The 15,979-nt window shown below is 38.8% G+C and overlaps 1 protein-coding gene and 1 long non-coding RNA gene across 10 annotated transcripts in view; one reads left to right on the top strand and one right to left on the bottom strand.

Moving 5' to 3' along the window:
* SUGT1 (SGT1 assembly cochaperone of MIS12 kinetochore complex) overlaps positions 1-9,096 on the bottom strand; it is a 62,557-nt gene extending 53,461 nt beyond the window's left edge. Inside the window, exons 1-5 of one of the 4 annotated variants that reach the window (XM_077158386.1) lie at positions 8,961-9,096; positions 8,495-8,674; positions 8,334-8,391; positions 3,192-3,279; positions 2,400-2,469 (exon numbers count right to left, since the gene is read on the bottom strand). In XM_077158386.1, the coding sequence (XP_077014501.1) occupies positions 2,400-2,469; positions 3,192-3,279; positions 8,334-8,391; positions 8,495-8,532 (254 nt within the window). In that variant the 5' untranslated portion in view covers positions 8,533-8,674; positions 8,961-9,096. Of the gene's footprint in view, positions 1-2,399; positions 2,470-3,191; positions 3,280-8,333; positions 8,392-8,494; positions 8,675-8,871; positions 8,891-8,956 lie in introns of those variants that run through there. The other 3 variants (XM_077158389.1, XM_077158387.1, XM_077158388.1) reach the window with 3 other exon arrangements.
* LOC143681390 (uncharacterized) overlaps positions 8,755-15,979 on the top strand; it is a 41,198-nt gene continuing 33,973 nt past the window's right edge. For 2 of the 6 annotated variants that reach the window (XR_013174587.1, XR_013174589.1), the window contains exon 1: positions 8,781-9,188. This is a non-coding gene — a long non-coding RNA (uncharacterized LOC143681390). Of the gene's footprint in view, positions 9,189-15,979 lie in introns of all 6 variants that reach the window. The other 4 variants (XR_013174591.1, XR_013174588.1, XR_013174592.1 and 1 more) reach the window with 4 other exon arrangements.

Genomic DNA, 15,979 nt, shown 5'->3' with positions numbered 1-15,979 from the left:
TGGGTGGCAGTGGCTATTTCTTAAAATAAAACAATGAAGTGTGCCACATTGGCCGACTCTTCCTTTCACAAAAGTTTTCCCTGTAGGATGTGATCTTTGACAGCATTTTTCCCACAGTAGAAATTCTCTCAAAATTCAAGTCAATCCTCTCAAACCCTGCTGCTGTTTTATCAACTAAGTTGTTGTAACATTCTAAATTCTGTTGTCATTTCAACAATGTTCACAGCACAATCACCAGTAGACTGCATCTTACGAAACCACTTTTTTTGCTCATCCATAAGAAGCAGTTTTTATGAGTTTTATCATGAGATCACAGCAATTCAGTTCCTTTGCTATTTTTACCACATCTGCAGTTACTCTGCCACTGAAATCTTGAACCCCTCAAAGTCATCCATAAGGGTTGAAATCAACTTCTTCCAAATTCCTGTTCATGTCAACATTTGATCTCCTCCCATGAATCACAAATGTTCTTAGTGACATCTAGAATGGTGAATCCTTTCCAGGTTATCAATTTACTTTGCCCAATCCATCAGAGGAATACGATCCATGGTAACTATAGCTTTAAGAAATATACTTCTTTAATAATAAAACTTGAAAGTTGAAATCACTCCTTGGTCCATGGATATTGTGTTATCAGGCACGAAAACAATATTCATCTCATATACAGCTCTGTGAGAGCTCGTGGGTAACCAGATGCATTGCTAAGGAGCGGTACTATTTTGAAAGGAAACTTCTGAGCAGTAGGTCTCAACAGTGAGTGTAATATATTCAGTAAACTATGTTGTAAACAAATGTGCTGCCATACAGGTTGTGCTGGTCTATTTTCAGAGTACAGGCAGATCTTAAGGGCCCTAGGATTTTCAGAATGGTAAAGGAGCACTGGCTTCAACTTAAAGTGATCAGCTGCATTAGCTCTAACAAGAGTTAGACAGTCCTTTCAAACATTGAAGCCAGGCATTGAGTTCTTCTTTCTAGCTATGAAAGTCCTAGATGGCATCTTCTTCCAATAAAAGGCTGTTTCCATCTTCATTGAAAATCTACTGTTTAGTGTAGCCACCTTCAACAATTACCTTAGCTAGATCTTCCAGATAACTTTCTGCAGCTCCTACATCATTCACTTGCTGCTTCATCTCACACTTAGATGTTACAGAGATGGCTTCTTTCCTTAAACTCCAAAAAAAAACACCACCTGCTAGCCTCAAACTTGTCCTCTGCAGCTTCCTCACCTCTCTCAGCCTTCAGAGAATTGAAGAGAGTTAGGGCCTTGCTCTGGATCAGGTTTTGGTTTAAAGGAATATTGTGGATAGTCTGATCTTCTATCCGGACCACTAAAACTTTCACCGTATCAACAAGGCTGTTGAACTTTTTATCATTCGCATATTCACTGGAGTAGCATTTTTAACTTTCTTCAAGAAATTTTCCTTTGCATTCCCAACTTAGCTAACTTGTTCAAGAGACCTACTTTTTGGCCTATCTCAGCTTCCAATGTACCTCACTAAGTTTAATCATTTCTAGCTTTTGGTTTTAAGTGAGAGATGTGCAACTCTTCTTTTCACCTGCAGTATTATTTACTGGCCTAATTTCAATATTGTTCTGTCTCAGAAAATAGGGAGGGTTGTGGAGAGGGAGAGAGATGGAGGAATGGTCAGTCAGTGGAGTAGTCAAAGCACACTTAGGTTGCTGTGTGTTGCTGCATGGGTGCAGTTTGTGGCACCCCAAAACAACTACAACAGTAACATAAAAGATCACAGATTACTAAACAGACGTAACAACAAATAAGTTTGAAATGTGAGGATTACCAAAATGTGATAGAGGTATGAAGTGAGCACATGCCACTGGAAGAATGGCACCCAACCTTACTAACGCTTGATGCAAGGTTGCCACAAACCTCCTATTTGCAAAAAATGAAGTATCTGTGAAGTGCAATAAAGCAAAGCACAATAAAACAAGGTATGCCTGTACTTGTTTATTCTAAAAGAATCTTTAAAAAATTAAGAAGTTTATTATTTCAAAAATAAAATGATGTTTATCAAGAGACACAAGCTTCCACAGAACTGAACATAGCCTATGCACTTTGGTGAGGAAAAGGACGTTTTCTCATTAAGTACAGTAAATTCCAAATGGGAAACAAAAAAGGGACTTGAAATCCATCAGTTTCATCTATACTTTGTAGTTCCTTCAATTATCACCATTTTAAAAATAATAACCACAGATACCTATCACTACAGTTACTACAACAGGACTATAAGTTACATTTAAAATCGAATCATGTCTCAGCTATAAAAAGTTAAATACAGAATTTTACTATTTATATAAGGTTTACAAGGAATTCATTCAACAAATTAAACAACTTACTATCTATTGTCCAAGCCCAACAAAAAAAAATGGTTACTGCATACCCTTTCCTCAGCATAGCAATGGAATTATTTGGATTGAGTTCGAGAGATTTCTTTGCATCAGCAACAGCATCTGCATACAGGAAAACAGGGTTTTTTAATCAACTATCTAAAGATCCTAACAAATACTATAAACAAAATTTTAATCACTCTTGGAGTTTCTAATTTTCAAGTTGGTTGAGAGACCAAATGGTTTTAATTAGGAAAAGTTAAGCCAAGTTATAATTCAAATTATTATCCCTAAAAGCCACATTTCTTCCTATTAGCCTAATGCATGGCTTTCTTCTTAAAGCTCTTAATTTAATGAATAAAGCTTTGTCAACTAAGTTCCCCTCACTTTCTCCCTAATGCTCCTTAGGAGCATTAGGAATGCTCCTAAGCATATGGAATGTGATGCAAAGTATTTAGTTCCTCCTTACCCAGTGTGTCTATCCAGAATAATTTTTAAAAGTTACTCAAGTAATACAGAATCACAATCTTTAATAAAAAAATGCAAAAGTGCTTTTTACTTAAATACTCTGTAAAACAGTAAATGCAATACTACTCTTTGTTAGCAAATCCAAGCACCATAAATGAAACTTGTATCAATTCTGTACTGAATGAACAAAGAACAAACACCCATACATTTAAATGGGTGTTGCACAACATGTTTTGGTCACATTTCAGCTACTTCTCTTTGGAATAAAAGACCAATTTAAAAATCTTCAAATATAAGTCCTATTTTATTAATTTTTGCCTTGGTCAGAATTTATAATTAATCTATAAAGATAGAATATCTTCTATAAGAAAAATTACCACAGTAATTCCCAAGAAGAATGTGACAATAAGCTCTTTGACAATACTGTGCATCATCTGGTTTCTGTTCCAAAGCCTGAGTCAGCTCCTACAAACACAAACATGTTGTATCAGTAAATATGTTTTTAAAAAGCCATGAATTCTAATTAAACATGAATTTTAATTAAATAAATTATTAGCATAAGCTATTTGAAGGAAAGAAAACAGGGAAACAAGCTTAGGAATTTTACCTTATAAAAGGATCAGTATCTTCCCTCCACATCCATTCCCAAATAAAACCTAAAATCTAAAGTAATATCCATGCAAGTACTTAGCAGTTCCTGGCCTATGTATGGTAGGAATTCAACAAATGGTAATTATTGTCACCTCATTTATTCTGAAGAGTTTAGTTAATATATACTGACCATCAAATTTTCTCCTAATTTGGAGAAATGCAAAAGTGCTTTTTACTTAAACACTCTGTAAAACAATAAATGCAATACTATTGTTACCATTTTTAAGTTAGAAAGCTTAAAGATCAGAAAAATTCAAAGCTGTTAAATTATTAATAAATAAATTAAAAACCAAAAGGATAAATCTAGAGCTCAAGGAGGCTAAGAGAATTTTAAAAACACATCACCTGGCTTACCTGCCACTCTCCTATCTCATCAATGGTAGACAACTCTAAGAGATTATAGCATTCTGTTCAAGGCCAAGATACAGTATCTCATAGGTAGTAACGATCAACTGATTAAATAGAGAGATTGAACTTTTGCCACCTTGGACTGTCAAAGTATATAGGTGGTAGCTGGAACATTAAAGATACAAGAAGGGATTGCAAAAATTCACAAGGCCAAGGACAAAGGCAGTCAACAAGAACACTCTGAGTATCTTACCCATTGTTCACACAACCCTAGAGATTTGACAGTTTTCTTCAAAGGTAAACTATTTCAACAGCCACACATGCCATGGACTTTGCTTTACCCTAACAGTGTGATTCTCACAAGCCAATGTATAACATACTTTACAGGATTCAAAATATACCTAAAAAAAAAAACCACTTACCATCTTCATCTCTAACACCCTAATCCAAGTAGAAACACCCTAATCTAAGTAGAAATGTGAATCAGATCTAGTCCTATGTTTCTGCTCTAAAATTTCCAATATCTTTCCATCACATCAGAGCAAAAGCCCAGGGCTTTCCACAGGTCCACAAGGCTCTCCTTGATATGACCCCCTGATAACTCTCTGATCTTATCTTACTTCCCCTGTTCCTTAATTCCAGCCACAGTAGTCTCCTTACTATTCTCCAAATACCTCATGCCTCTATATCTGCTGCTTTCCTCTTGTCCTAGTTAAAAAGACTGTGCCACCATAAATCACATAGAATCTTGAATAGGGCATGAGATCTTGTTGGTCTGTAAAGGTTAATGCGATGCACTGATACAATTCAGTAATTTGGGCAGAAAATATAAGAGAGTATTTGCAAAATCCCCTTTGGGGATTGGGGAGATATTAAACTTCCCCATCTGGAGAATTCCTGATATTTTCACAAGTAGCGGGTACAACTAATTCAAGAGGCTGAGCCCTACAATGCTGGGGCTCACACTTAAGAAACTTATTCCTGCAAAGAAGCAGCTAAGCCTATTAATAACTATGCGTAAGACTTACCTCCAGAGAACCTCTTTTGTTGCTCAGATGTGGCCTCTCCCTAAGCCAACTCAGCAGGTGAACTCACTGCCCTCCCCTCTACATGGGACATGACTCCCAGGAGTCTAAATCTCCCTGGCAACACGGGACATGACTCCTGGGGATGAGCTGGGACCCAGCATCACGGGACTGAGAAAGCCTTCTTGACCAAAAGGAGGAACAGAGAAATGAGGCAAAATTAAGTTTCAGTGGCTGAGAGATTTCAAACAGAGTCGAGAGGTTACCTTGGAGGTAATTCTTATGCAGATATAGATATCCCTTTTTAGTTTATGGTGAACCAGAATGGCTAGAGGAAGTACTTGAAACTGCTGAACCATATTTCAGTAGCCTTGATTCTTGAAGACGACTGTGTAACTATACAGCTTTTGCAAAGTGACTGTGTGACTGTGAGTACCTTGTTGCTGCTGGCACTCCCTGTATCCAGGGTATGGACAGATGAGTAAAAAAATAAACAGTAGGGGGGATAAGGGTTAAAAAAATTGGGTAGATTGCAACACTAGTGGTCAATGAGAGGGAGGATTAATGAGTATGGGCTGTATGGTTTTTTTCCCTTTTTCATTTTATTCTGGAGTGATACAAATGTTCTGGGGATGATCATGGTGATGAATACACAACTATATGGTGATTTTGTGATCCACTGATTGCATACTTTGGATGGACTATGTGTGCATGAAGATATCTCAATAAAAATATTTTTTAAAAAAAGAGTGCACCTGTTCACCAAAATACATACAAGAATGTTCATGGTGGCTATATTCATAACATCTAAAAAACATTTGGAAATAGCCAATTTCCATCTTCAGAATAAAGTGTGCTCTATCCATACAAAGGAATACTACACAGCAATGAAAAAGAACCAACACTACACATAATAATATGGATGTCAAATAATGTTGAAAGTGAGAGAATCAACACAATGTAGAGTACGTACTCGATGATTCTGTTTAAACGAAATTCAAGAACAAACAAAACTAACAAGATGATGGAGGTCAGAACAGGGTTACCTAGTGGGTGAAGGGAGTTACTGGCTGGGAAGTAGCATGAGGAGACCTTCTGTATCTTGATCTGGATGGCAGTTACATTGGTACACACACACACGCACACACACACACATAAAGATTAACGAAGCTTTACACTTAAGACTAATAAACAGCATTATTAAAATATGTGCACTTTATCTACTTAAAATTTAGGCCTAAGAGTCACCCCCAAGAGAGCCTCTTTTGATGCTCAAGTGTGACCTCTCTCTCTAGCCAACACAACAAGCAATCTCACCACCCTCCCCGTCTACATGGAACATGACTCCCAGGGGTGTGGACCTTCCTGGCAAGGTGGGACAGAAATCCTGGTATGAGCTGAGACTCAGCATCAAGGCATTGAGAAAACCTTCTTGACCAAAAGGGGGAAGAGCGAAATGAGACAAATTGTCAAGGGCTGAAACAAAGTGTCAATGGCTGAGAGATTCCCAACAGAGTGGAGAGGTTACCCTGGAGGTTACTCTTACATATTAAGCAGAATAACCTTGCTATTCAAGATGTAGTGGAGAGGCTGGAGGGAACTGCCTGAAAATGTAGAGCTGTGTTCCAGTAGCCATATTTCTTGATGATGACTGAATAATGATATAGCTTTCACAATGTGACTGTGTGATTGTGAAAACCTTGTGTCTGATGCTCCTTTTATCTACCATGCCAACAGACAAGTAGAACACATGGAATAAAAATAAGGAATGGGGGAACAAATGTTAAAATAAATTTAGTTTGAAATGTTAGTGACAAATGAAAGTGAGGGGTAAGGGGTATGGCATGTATAATCTTTTTTTTTCTGTTATCATTTTATTTCTTTTTCGGTTGTCTTTTTATTTCTTTTTCTGAATTGATGCAAATGTTCTAAGAAATGATGAATATGCAACCAGGTGATGATATTGAGAATTACTGATCATATATGTAGAATGGATTGATACGTTAATGTTTTTGTTTGTTCTAATGTTTTTAACTAATAAATAAATTTTAAAAAATATGTGCACTTTAGAGTGTGTCATACTTCAATCAGAAATTGAAAAAAATGAAGCAGGATGGAAAACGACCAATGAAATCCATTAAGTTAAAATCCTTTAATAACAACTCTTGAGTAAACTAGTACACCCTTTGCAAAACTGGGCCTAACATGACCATAACAAATGTGGATTCCAAAAATGAACAGATGTCTGATTAACATATGGAACTGTGGAGAGAGATTCTCAATGCTCCGTGTTAAAATTGTTCCAATACTGATTTCAGAATCCTCCCTAGGAAACATCACAGCAAATCAGATTTATCAATCACCTTATTTTGACTTTATATGGAAATCAAAAAAATACATGCTCTAACCTAAAAGGCTCTACTGGACTGAGCCCTGTTTCCTACCCAACCTCATCACCCAGGTCTCTTTCATCCCATCCTAGTCCAACGGGCTTTCTTGCTGTTGTCTGTACAGGTCGACTCCATTCCTACCTCAGGATCTTTGCATTGGCTGGTTCTTCCTGCCTGGAATGTTCTTTCCCCAAAGATAACAAGTTCACTCCTTCATTTCTTCGGGTCTCTGCTCAAACGTTATGCCCTCAGAGAGGCTCAACTGACCACCACATAACAAATTTCTTTTAGAAGTGATATAAGTTCTGCCTCAAACTGTTAATCTAATTTATATTAGATTTATATTAGATTAACAAAATATTACAGTGTTTCCTTTTTTCTGTGCTGGAAAGGCAAAAACTAATGCCTAAATTCTGTGATTCACTGCTGGGTTTATTTTTAGCTTAGGTTTTCTCTATTATTATTTAATTCTTCTTTGGTGTTTAATTGACACTCTTATAGTTTCCACTAGAGGTTTTATGGTCAGTCTTTTACCGACACAAGCACAAATTACCTTGTAAATCAGTTCTCAGTATATAAAAATAAGACTTCAACCAATATAATAACTAGTGCTTTGTGCACAGCAAGTTCCCATCCCAAAAAAGTGATAAAGAAGTGAAACTTCACAGATTTCCTGGAAAGTTTCACGTTCAAACGGGAAAAGGTTCTTCTCCCAATATGTTCAGCATAGGGCCTGGTACATTAGCATGGCAAATACGACTGTCGAATTAAAAAATCGAATTAACAACTATCATCATGCCCGGATTTTGCTCCCCCACACCCAACCCCCGTCACACAAGCTATAAAAATCCTTTCAGGCCATGGCCCAAGAAAATAAGCCTAGGAAAGGAAGGTTATTCTAAAGAGCTACGGGGATGGAGAAAATAGTCAAGGAGTGAGAGAGGAGAATGGAGAGACTGTGGCTCTCAATATTGGGGCTTAGGCACACTAAACACAGCACCCCCGGTACCAGGAAGGCGGCGGCTGAGAAGAAACGGAGCCAGCCGGAACTCAACGCAGCCTTACTGCCCTTAGGAAAGTGGAGGAGGCAGAGTCTGGCTCTAACCTCTAACGCCGCCTGGGGGTCCTCGTCAATCAGAGAATCTGACAGGCTCCGGAAAAACCTGCCAAGAAAACAATGATTTCAGCAGGGCTGACTAATCAAGGGAAGGGGTTATAGTCTTGGGAAAGAAAAAAACGCAAAGGTAAAAAAAACCACACACGCACCTCTGGGGTGTTGCAGGGCCTGCCGCAGCCGCCGCCATCCCTAAAACTCAACTAGAGTCGCTGCTGGAGCTCCTACTATCGAAATCACAAGCTCCTCCGCTGCCCAAGGAAGAAACTTCTGGAGAAACACCAACCGAGTTTCCGTCCTAAGTAGCCAACGAGCAGACACGCAGCGTGCGGCTGGAGAGAGAAGAGGAAAAGTGAGCGCGGTGTCACCTGGGAAAGTGGAGGACCGATTCCTCCCGGCCCTAAAATCCTTGTCCCGTGACCAAAGCGCTCTCAGTCACCGCCCTTCGCTGCCATGGTTACGGTGCGGCCTCCGTGTTCGCGTTCGCACTGCCCGCCTGCCCTCCTTAACAGGTCATCAGGCACCACACCTAAAAAGCCCTTTTGTAACGTACTGTTACCCCTCCGGAATGTGTGGCGATAAGGGGCCGTTAGTATAACTATGAATAATACTACCTACTTAGGGCCCCATTTCCACCAGCGTTCTTAATCATGGCCGCCATGGGCAGCAGAACGTTCGTGGCGCGTGACGTCATCTCGCTGCGTCTTCGTTTTTTCCTGGAGAAGCGTTCTGGATGGCCCTTTGGTTATGGGATCCTTCAGTCGCGAACCCTTAAGGGCTGGAATTCGCCGGAAATCATTTTGCCTTAAGAGTCTAAGGGAAAGAGCCTTTTAGGTTCCGTGGTAGGTACGTCCGCCGGGCCGTTCGGAAGGAAAACATTTGGCTCAGCGGCGGAGGTCTTCTGAGGTTCTTTCAGTAATTTGATTTTCAATGTGGTCGATTAGGTTCTTCCTCACCGCCCTGTAAAATCTACGTAGATTTGATAGGAGATGCTTCCAGCAAGTTCCAGGGCACTGGGCTGGCGTGGGGAGAGGGGTGGGGCGGGCAGTGGGCGTGATGGGTTCAGAGTTCAATAGTAACTGAGCTTTTCTAGGGTCAGTGTTTGCTGTGTACCAAACTATAAACTGGGAGTCAAAGATGTTGATGTCCTCATGGAGGACGCTAAGATAAAAGAAGGCATATGTTCATGTGATAGCAGAGAGGGGAATTTAGCTGAGTATTGGATATATAGTTGACTCTGCCTTTGAAGATGAATGAGATGATCTTGGTCTGGGTCTAATAATGGAGGAGAAAAACTTCAAAAATACGTTATTGGGGTGGGCCGCGGTGGCTCAGCGGGCAAAGTGCTTGCCTGCTATGCCGGAGGACCTCGGTTCGATTCCCGGCCCCAGCCCATGTAACAAAAACGGAGAAACAGAATACAATAAAACAAGAAAATGTTTAAAAATGTTTCCCTTTCTTCCTTCCTTCCTTCCTTCTATCCTTCCTTCCTTCTCTCTGTCTTTCCTTTAAAAAAAAAAAAAAAAAAAAAAAAAAAAAAAAAAATACGTTATTGGGACATGGGAAGAAATAGAAATATATGTTAAATTTCTTTGAGTGTCCTTTTTTTGTAACTGAGGAGTTAGGATTTAAGGAATGGTTATGATTACTTACGTATTACTTTTTACTTTCTGGTATATTGGAGTAACTGGGAAATACCTGAAATGTTTTAAGTGTAACCCAGCTGCCTTGATCTCTGATACTGATTGTATAGCCTTTATTTTGAGCCCTTGCGATTGGAAAAACCTTTTTTTTTTTTTTTTTCAAAGACAGAGAAGGAAGGAAGGAAGGAAGAAAGGGAAACATCTTTAAACATTTTCTTGTTTTATTGTATTCTGTTTCTCCGTTTTTGTTACATGGGTTGGGGCCGGGAATCGAACCGAGGTCCTCCGGCATAGCAGGCAAGCACTTTGCCCGCTGAGCCACCGCGGCCCGCCCTGGAAAAACCTTTTGACTAACTTCACTTGTAACCACTTACACAGTTCAACTTTTGAGTTTGTGATCACTAAAGACAGCCCTTAATGTTTATTAATGAAGGATTTTGGGTCACCTCAGAACTAACCCCATCCCAGGTCCAAAATTATCTTGATAACCTTAACTGGATCTAACTGAAGTGGGCTGCATGCACAGTCTAGATTTTATTATGTAAACCACAGCCATCATCATATTAAGGCCAGCATTTTCTTACTTGGCTCTGTGACTAAGCATGTAATTGATCTGCACATCTGTAATAATTGAATTACCTCTAATTAGATCATCTGGGGCCTCTGTGCTCATTTTCCTGACACCTGCTCATCTTTTAATGTTATAAAACTATCAGAATTACTGCAGTTTAAAGAGACATTTGGGGGCTGATAGGCCTTCTGATCTTGTACTTAGTGTCCAGCAATAAGCTTTTTCTCTCTTTGAAATCCTGATGTCTCAGAAATTGGTCATTTGAGAGCATCCAGCAAAAGAACCACTGCGTTTGTCAGGTAACATTCTCAGGAGATGTACATGCAAGTGTTACGTTAAGAGTATTATGGATGCAACCTACTCTGAATTGTTAGAGAAAATAGAATGATAAAACAAATGTCAAAAATACTAGTAGTAGATCTGAGTGGGGCTGGTATACATTGGTATTCTATGACATTCCCTATGTTTAAAGTTATTTCAAAAAGGAAAGAAAAGATGAATGAGAATTCGTGAAAGAAGTGGGAAAGAACTTTGACGGAAGAAGTACACTGTGTATTTGGAAACACTCATGTGAGCATTAAAACTGGTCAGGAAGAAGCAAAGGATACAGCCTTTCTTGACTGAAAAGTCTTATAATGGGTTTGTAGTAAGAGAAAGCAAGCCCAAGCTTCTTAGCATGCCACAACTGGCCAATCAAGACTGTGGAGTTTTTTTTGAAGTACATTGTTTTGCTTATATAATAGAAGAAAGATTAAAGGGAAAAAAGAGAATGGCTTTTGGGAGATGACTGCTGTAATACAGGTCAAAGAAATGTAAGTGAATTATACAGTAGGTTTGTGGACATAGGGAAAGAGAAGAAGGTAAGAATTTCAGAAATATTTGAGGTGAAATTTTCTGGGCTTGCTGATTAATTGAAAGGGGAGCAAGTTTCTACTGTAGGTAATTGGGGGGAAATGATACCAATTAGATGAATTTTGAAAATTGAAAAGGAGAAAAGAATTTTTGAGGAAAGCTGAGTTTTATTTATGATATGTGAAGTTTAAGGTGAAACTTAAACTGAAAATGAATGAAAAGAGGACTGCTCGGGTCTTTTGCCCATTTTTGTTTTTAAGTGAGTTAGATTTCCTATCAATTTACAGTAGTTCTTTATATAGTTTGGTTATGAGTGCATTGGCAGATATATTCATTGAACATGTTTTCTCTCAGATGGCCTTTTCTTTCTTTTAATATAGTCTTTTGATGGATACAAGTTTTATTTTTATGCAGTTGGATTTGTCATTCTTTTCTTTTATGATCAATGTTTTTGTGTCACATAAGAAGGCTTTCCTACTTGAAGGCCATGAAAACATTCTCCTGTGTTTTTGTTACCAATCAAAAGTAGTGGTTTCTCTGCCTAGTGGACTCAAATGACAATTCCTAAGGCACCAAGGTTTCTAAGAGAAAAATAGTTTATTGGTAGGTGTGAAGCAGGAGATTATATGACGTATCAACCTAAAAACCTCCCCAAAGGGCAGTAATTCTGTTGGTTCTATAGTATCAAAAGATGGGTAGGTTTTAGGTTATTGAGCATGCGCCGATTGATTACATACTTAGTCACAGAACATATTTAAGAACTTCGTGGCCTTAATATGATGATGGACATGATTTTTAGTATTGTAATGAGGTATAGATCAGAGTTTAAGCTACTATAGATGTCAGGCGGGCCCATTTTAGTAAGATCCAGCCTTGCCTATCAAAATAGTTTTGGAATTGGGGTGAGTTAGTTCTGGGTTGACCCAAGGTCCATAATTAATACACATTAGAGGCGAGGCTGTCTTTAGTAAAAACTGGAAAAACTGGATAAAGGAGTGTTAAGTGAGGGTCAGTCACATGGTTTTTACAATCACAAGGGCCCAAGATGAAGCTGTTGAGTTATGCAGTCATTATCAGTGATCAGCAAAACTGGATTACAGTTAAGCGATTTCAGGTATTTCCCTCTGTCTACTCTAATATACCAGAAGGTAAAAAGGAATCTCTATATAACAGTCCCATAATCATAATCATCCCCTAACCCCTAACTTCTTGGTTACAACTCCTGCCTCTCATTTCGTCATTCTGTGGATCTTGAGAGATACTTTATCTGGGCAAGAATCATTCTGACTTTTTCATGCTGAAAAGGGGTATCAGCATTATACGGTAGACGAATGAAACTGGTTGTTGTTGGAGAGATGTACCTCTATGTTTCAGGGCTTGTCTAGCAAAGAAACAATCTGGAGGCTTTAAAATAAACTTAATGAGTAAAACTTTTGTAAAATAGAACTCAGGGTATTCTTTAGGGTTTTCAGTAACACTGCTGATTAGAACTTGCCATCCTATAGCACTTGGCAATATGGGGCAGACACACATAAGAGTAACCTCTAGAATGACCTCTCAAATTTATTTAAAATTTCCTAGCCACTGAAACTTTATTTTATTTTTATTTCTTTTCCCACTTTTGGTCAACTAGTCCCATGATAATAGGGCCAGGCTCATCCCTTGAAGTCATGTCTTACATAGGGGGGAAGTAGTGAATTTGATTTGGAGAGTTTGGCTTAGAGAAAGAGGCTACATCTGAACAACGTTTAGAGGGTCTCTGTAGGTGACTCTTAGGCATTAATTTTAAGTAGGCTTAGCTTTCCCATTACAGAAATAAGTTTCATGAGGGCAAACCTCAAGATCAAGGGCTTGGCTTACTAAATTGGAAAGCCCTATTGCTTAAGAGAATAGCAAGAACTTCTGATGGGGAAGTTGAAGGTGAATAGTTTTCGTGTTTTTTCTTTAGTCCTTCAAGGAACTTAGCTAATACTTTTTCATTTTCTGCCCCAAATACCCTGAAATGCATCAGGGTATGACATTAACCTGTAGAGAATGTCAATATTTTATACCCTATTCTGAGTTCCATATCAAATAAAGCTGAAGTGTGTTGTTTAAATAAACTTACCAGTGAAGGTAAATTAGATAGTCTGTGACAGAAAATTTAAATTTTGGATAAAATAAATATCTTCCTTTGGTCTCACATGCAAGTTAAAGTCTTAAAAGTATAGACAACATCATCCTTTACCCTGTATTCTGATTTATCTTAGTCCTCACCAGATGAGCTTCATTCGCATCTTTAATCAAATTCTGATCCCTTTTTCAGCTTCTTTAACAGTTGCTATATGAAGTGAGCTGACTCTCAGAGTAGAGGAACTTGACTTGAGTCTCAGATGTCACACAAATACCCAAAGTTCCAGAGAACTATCAGGTTATATGCAAAGAACACAACATCTAAATTCACAAAGAATTTAGAAATAACAGTTAAAGGTAAGGAATAAATGTGAGTTTTGTAAGAGCTTACACTCTTGGCCGTAATTTTCTTATAAGCGTTTTTTAAATGAAGCTATTCTCAGAAATAAAAACCTTTGACATTTGACTTATATTGGGTTCATCAACTACAAACAATAGCAGAACTTTTGTCCTGTTTCACATTTACACTTTTACTGGGGTTATGTTAATTAACACATAGAACATAATTTATATTCTTTTTTAAAGTCGTTTTTCATTGAAGATGAGGTTTTGAGTTATAGTTGACCAAATGTATCTTTAGAGAAGCATTAGAGCAAAGCAGTGTAATTGACAAGTAAATTTTGTTCTTTCCATGATCTGTAACCTTTTTTCTAAGGATAAGTGAAACCATGACTAATATCATGCTGTTGTCTAACATCATGCAGGTCAGTAGCGGAATATAATATGGACGGAGAGACATTCTCAATTCTTTAGGAATTTTATACAATCTCTAACTATATGAATAACATTCCACCCATCCATTTAACTAACAGAAGAGTAGAAAATCCCCCCCCCCCTTTTTTTTTGAATGGGCAGGCACTGGAAAACGAACCCAGGTCTCCAGCATGGCAGGTGAGCCACCATGCCCAAAAATCCCTTTTAATTGCTGTAATATACTTCCTAAACACTATTTATATAATATGTTTAACTATTTTAGCACCTCACTTTTACAAATCTTTTGCAACAGTTTTCCTTTAAAAGTGAGAAGAGCAAGGTGGCAGCAAGGTGGTGGCATACTGAAGTGTGGGATTTATTTCATCCTCTAGAGCAGGTAGTAAATAGCCAGGAACTTTATGTAACAGCTACTGGGGGAACACCAGTGACTGGCCACACAGCATACAACCGTATGGAATGGGTAGAACCCCTGAGATTCCACACGCAACTGTAAGTCTCCCAAGCTGCAGAGGCCAGCGTCCATCCCATGTGGGCACAGCAGGCTGGCTCCCTGAAGGGAAAGGAAACATACTTTACTAGTAGAAGAATTTACCTTAACCAAGCTCCAATTGCGGAATTAACTAACAAATTCTGACAACTGAAAACAGGCTATGAGCACAAATAAACCTGGAGTAAGCACTTAATAAACCAGGAATTTTCACCCTGACAGATGGGGCAGACTGACAAAAACAGATAACAGGCTTTTTGAGTTGGCCAGCATAAAACACTGGAAAAGGGCTGGACCCCAAGAAAAGGAGGAACATAGAGCATGTGGACACATAGAGCCATGTACCAACTCAAGCTCTTGATTGGTGAACAGGGAGCTGGGGTCTACCTCTGAAAATACTGTTTTGTTTTTGTTTTGCTTCTTAATAGTTCATTAGATAGAACTGCTAACATTATCAGACTACAACACTGCTCCAGGCAAGGGCTGGATTAAGGCATGTCTGAGAGACAGAGTAACTGGTCAGTTGAAAGTGGTTAATTCCCTAAAGGGCATATCTTCTCCGGAAAAGGGGGGGTGGGCAGGGCCCAGCATAAGTGGAATCCCACCTTCATGGAATTCAGGCCCCAGTACCTGGAAAACAGAAGCAATCAAAGCCCCTACTACGTCAGCCTCTTATCTCAACCACACCACTAGTCGGGAGAGGCTGCTGAAATTAAAGTCACCATATTACCTTCCACCAGTGGAGAACTGCAGGCTGACAAGCACCACAGGGTGGGCAGGATAGGAAAAGCACAGCGTCTAGAGGCTACACAGGAAAGTCTGACAACCTGCTGGGTCTCGCTCTCAGGGAAGCTTGATACTAACTGCTCTCTTCTCCAGAGACATGGGTCTGTCTGGTCTGTGAAAATCTGACTGGGGTCAATTATTTCTGAGGAGACCCTCCTCAAAAAAAGAAAAAAAGGCTCCATATAGGCAGGGCAAGAAATAAAAATGAGAACTGGAAACTTCTGATCAGTTAAACAAAACCTATGCAAGAGGTCTAGAATAAATGAACTGAATTCCAAAGGACGGAGAACAAAGCCATCCAAAAAGAAAATCCTACGTAAAAGAGTGTAAACAACCTCCAGAATAAACTAATTAAGCAAATCAAATGCCCATTCACCAAAAATATATATATATACAAGGGAAATAGAAGATA

The sequence above is a fragment of the Tamandua tetradactyla genome, chromosome 4 (assembly GCF_023851605.1).
Source record: "Tamandua tetradactyla isolate mTamTet1 chromosome 4, mTamTet1.pri, whole genome shotgun sequence".
NCBI classification, from domain to species: Eukaryota; Metazoa; Chordata; class Mammalia; order Pilosa; family Myrmecophagidae; genus Tamandua; species Tamandua tetradactyla.
This window is presented reverse-complemented; position numbering and strand designations above follow the sequence as displayed.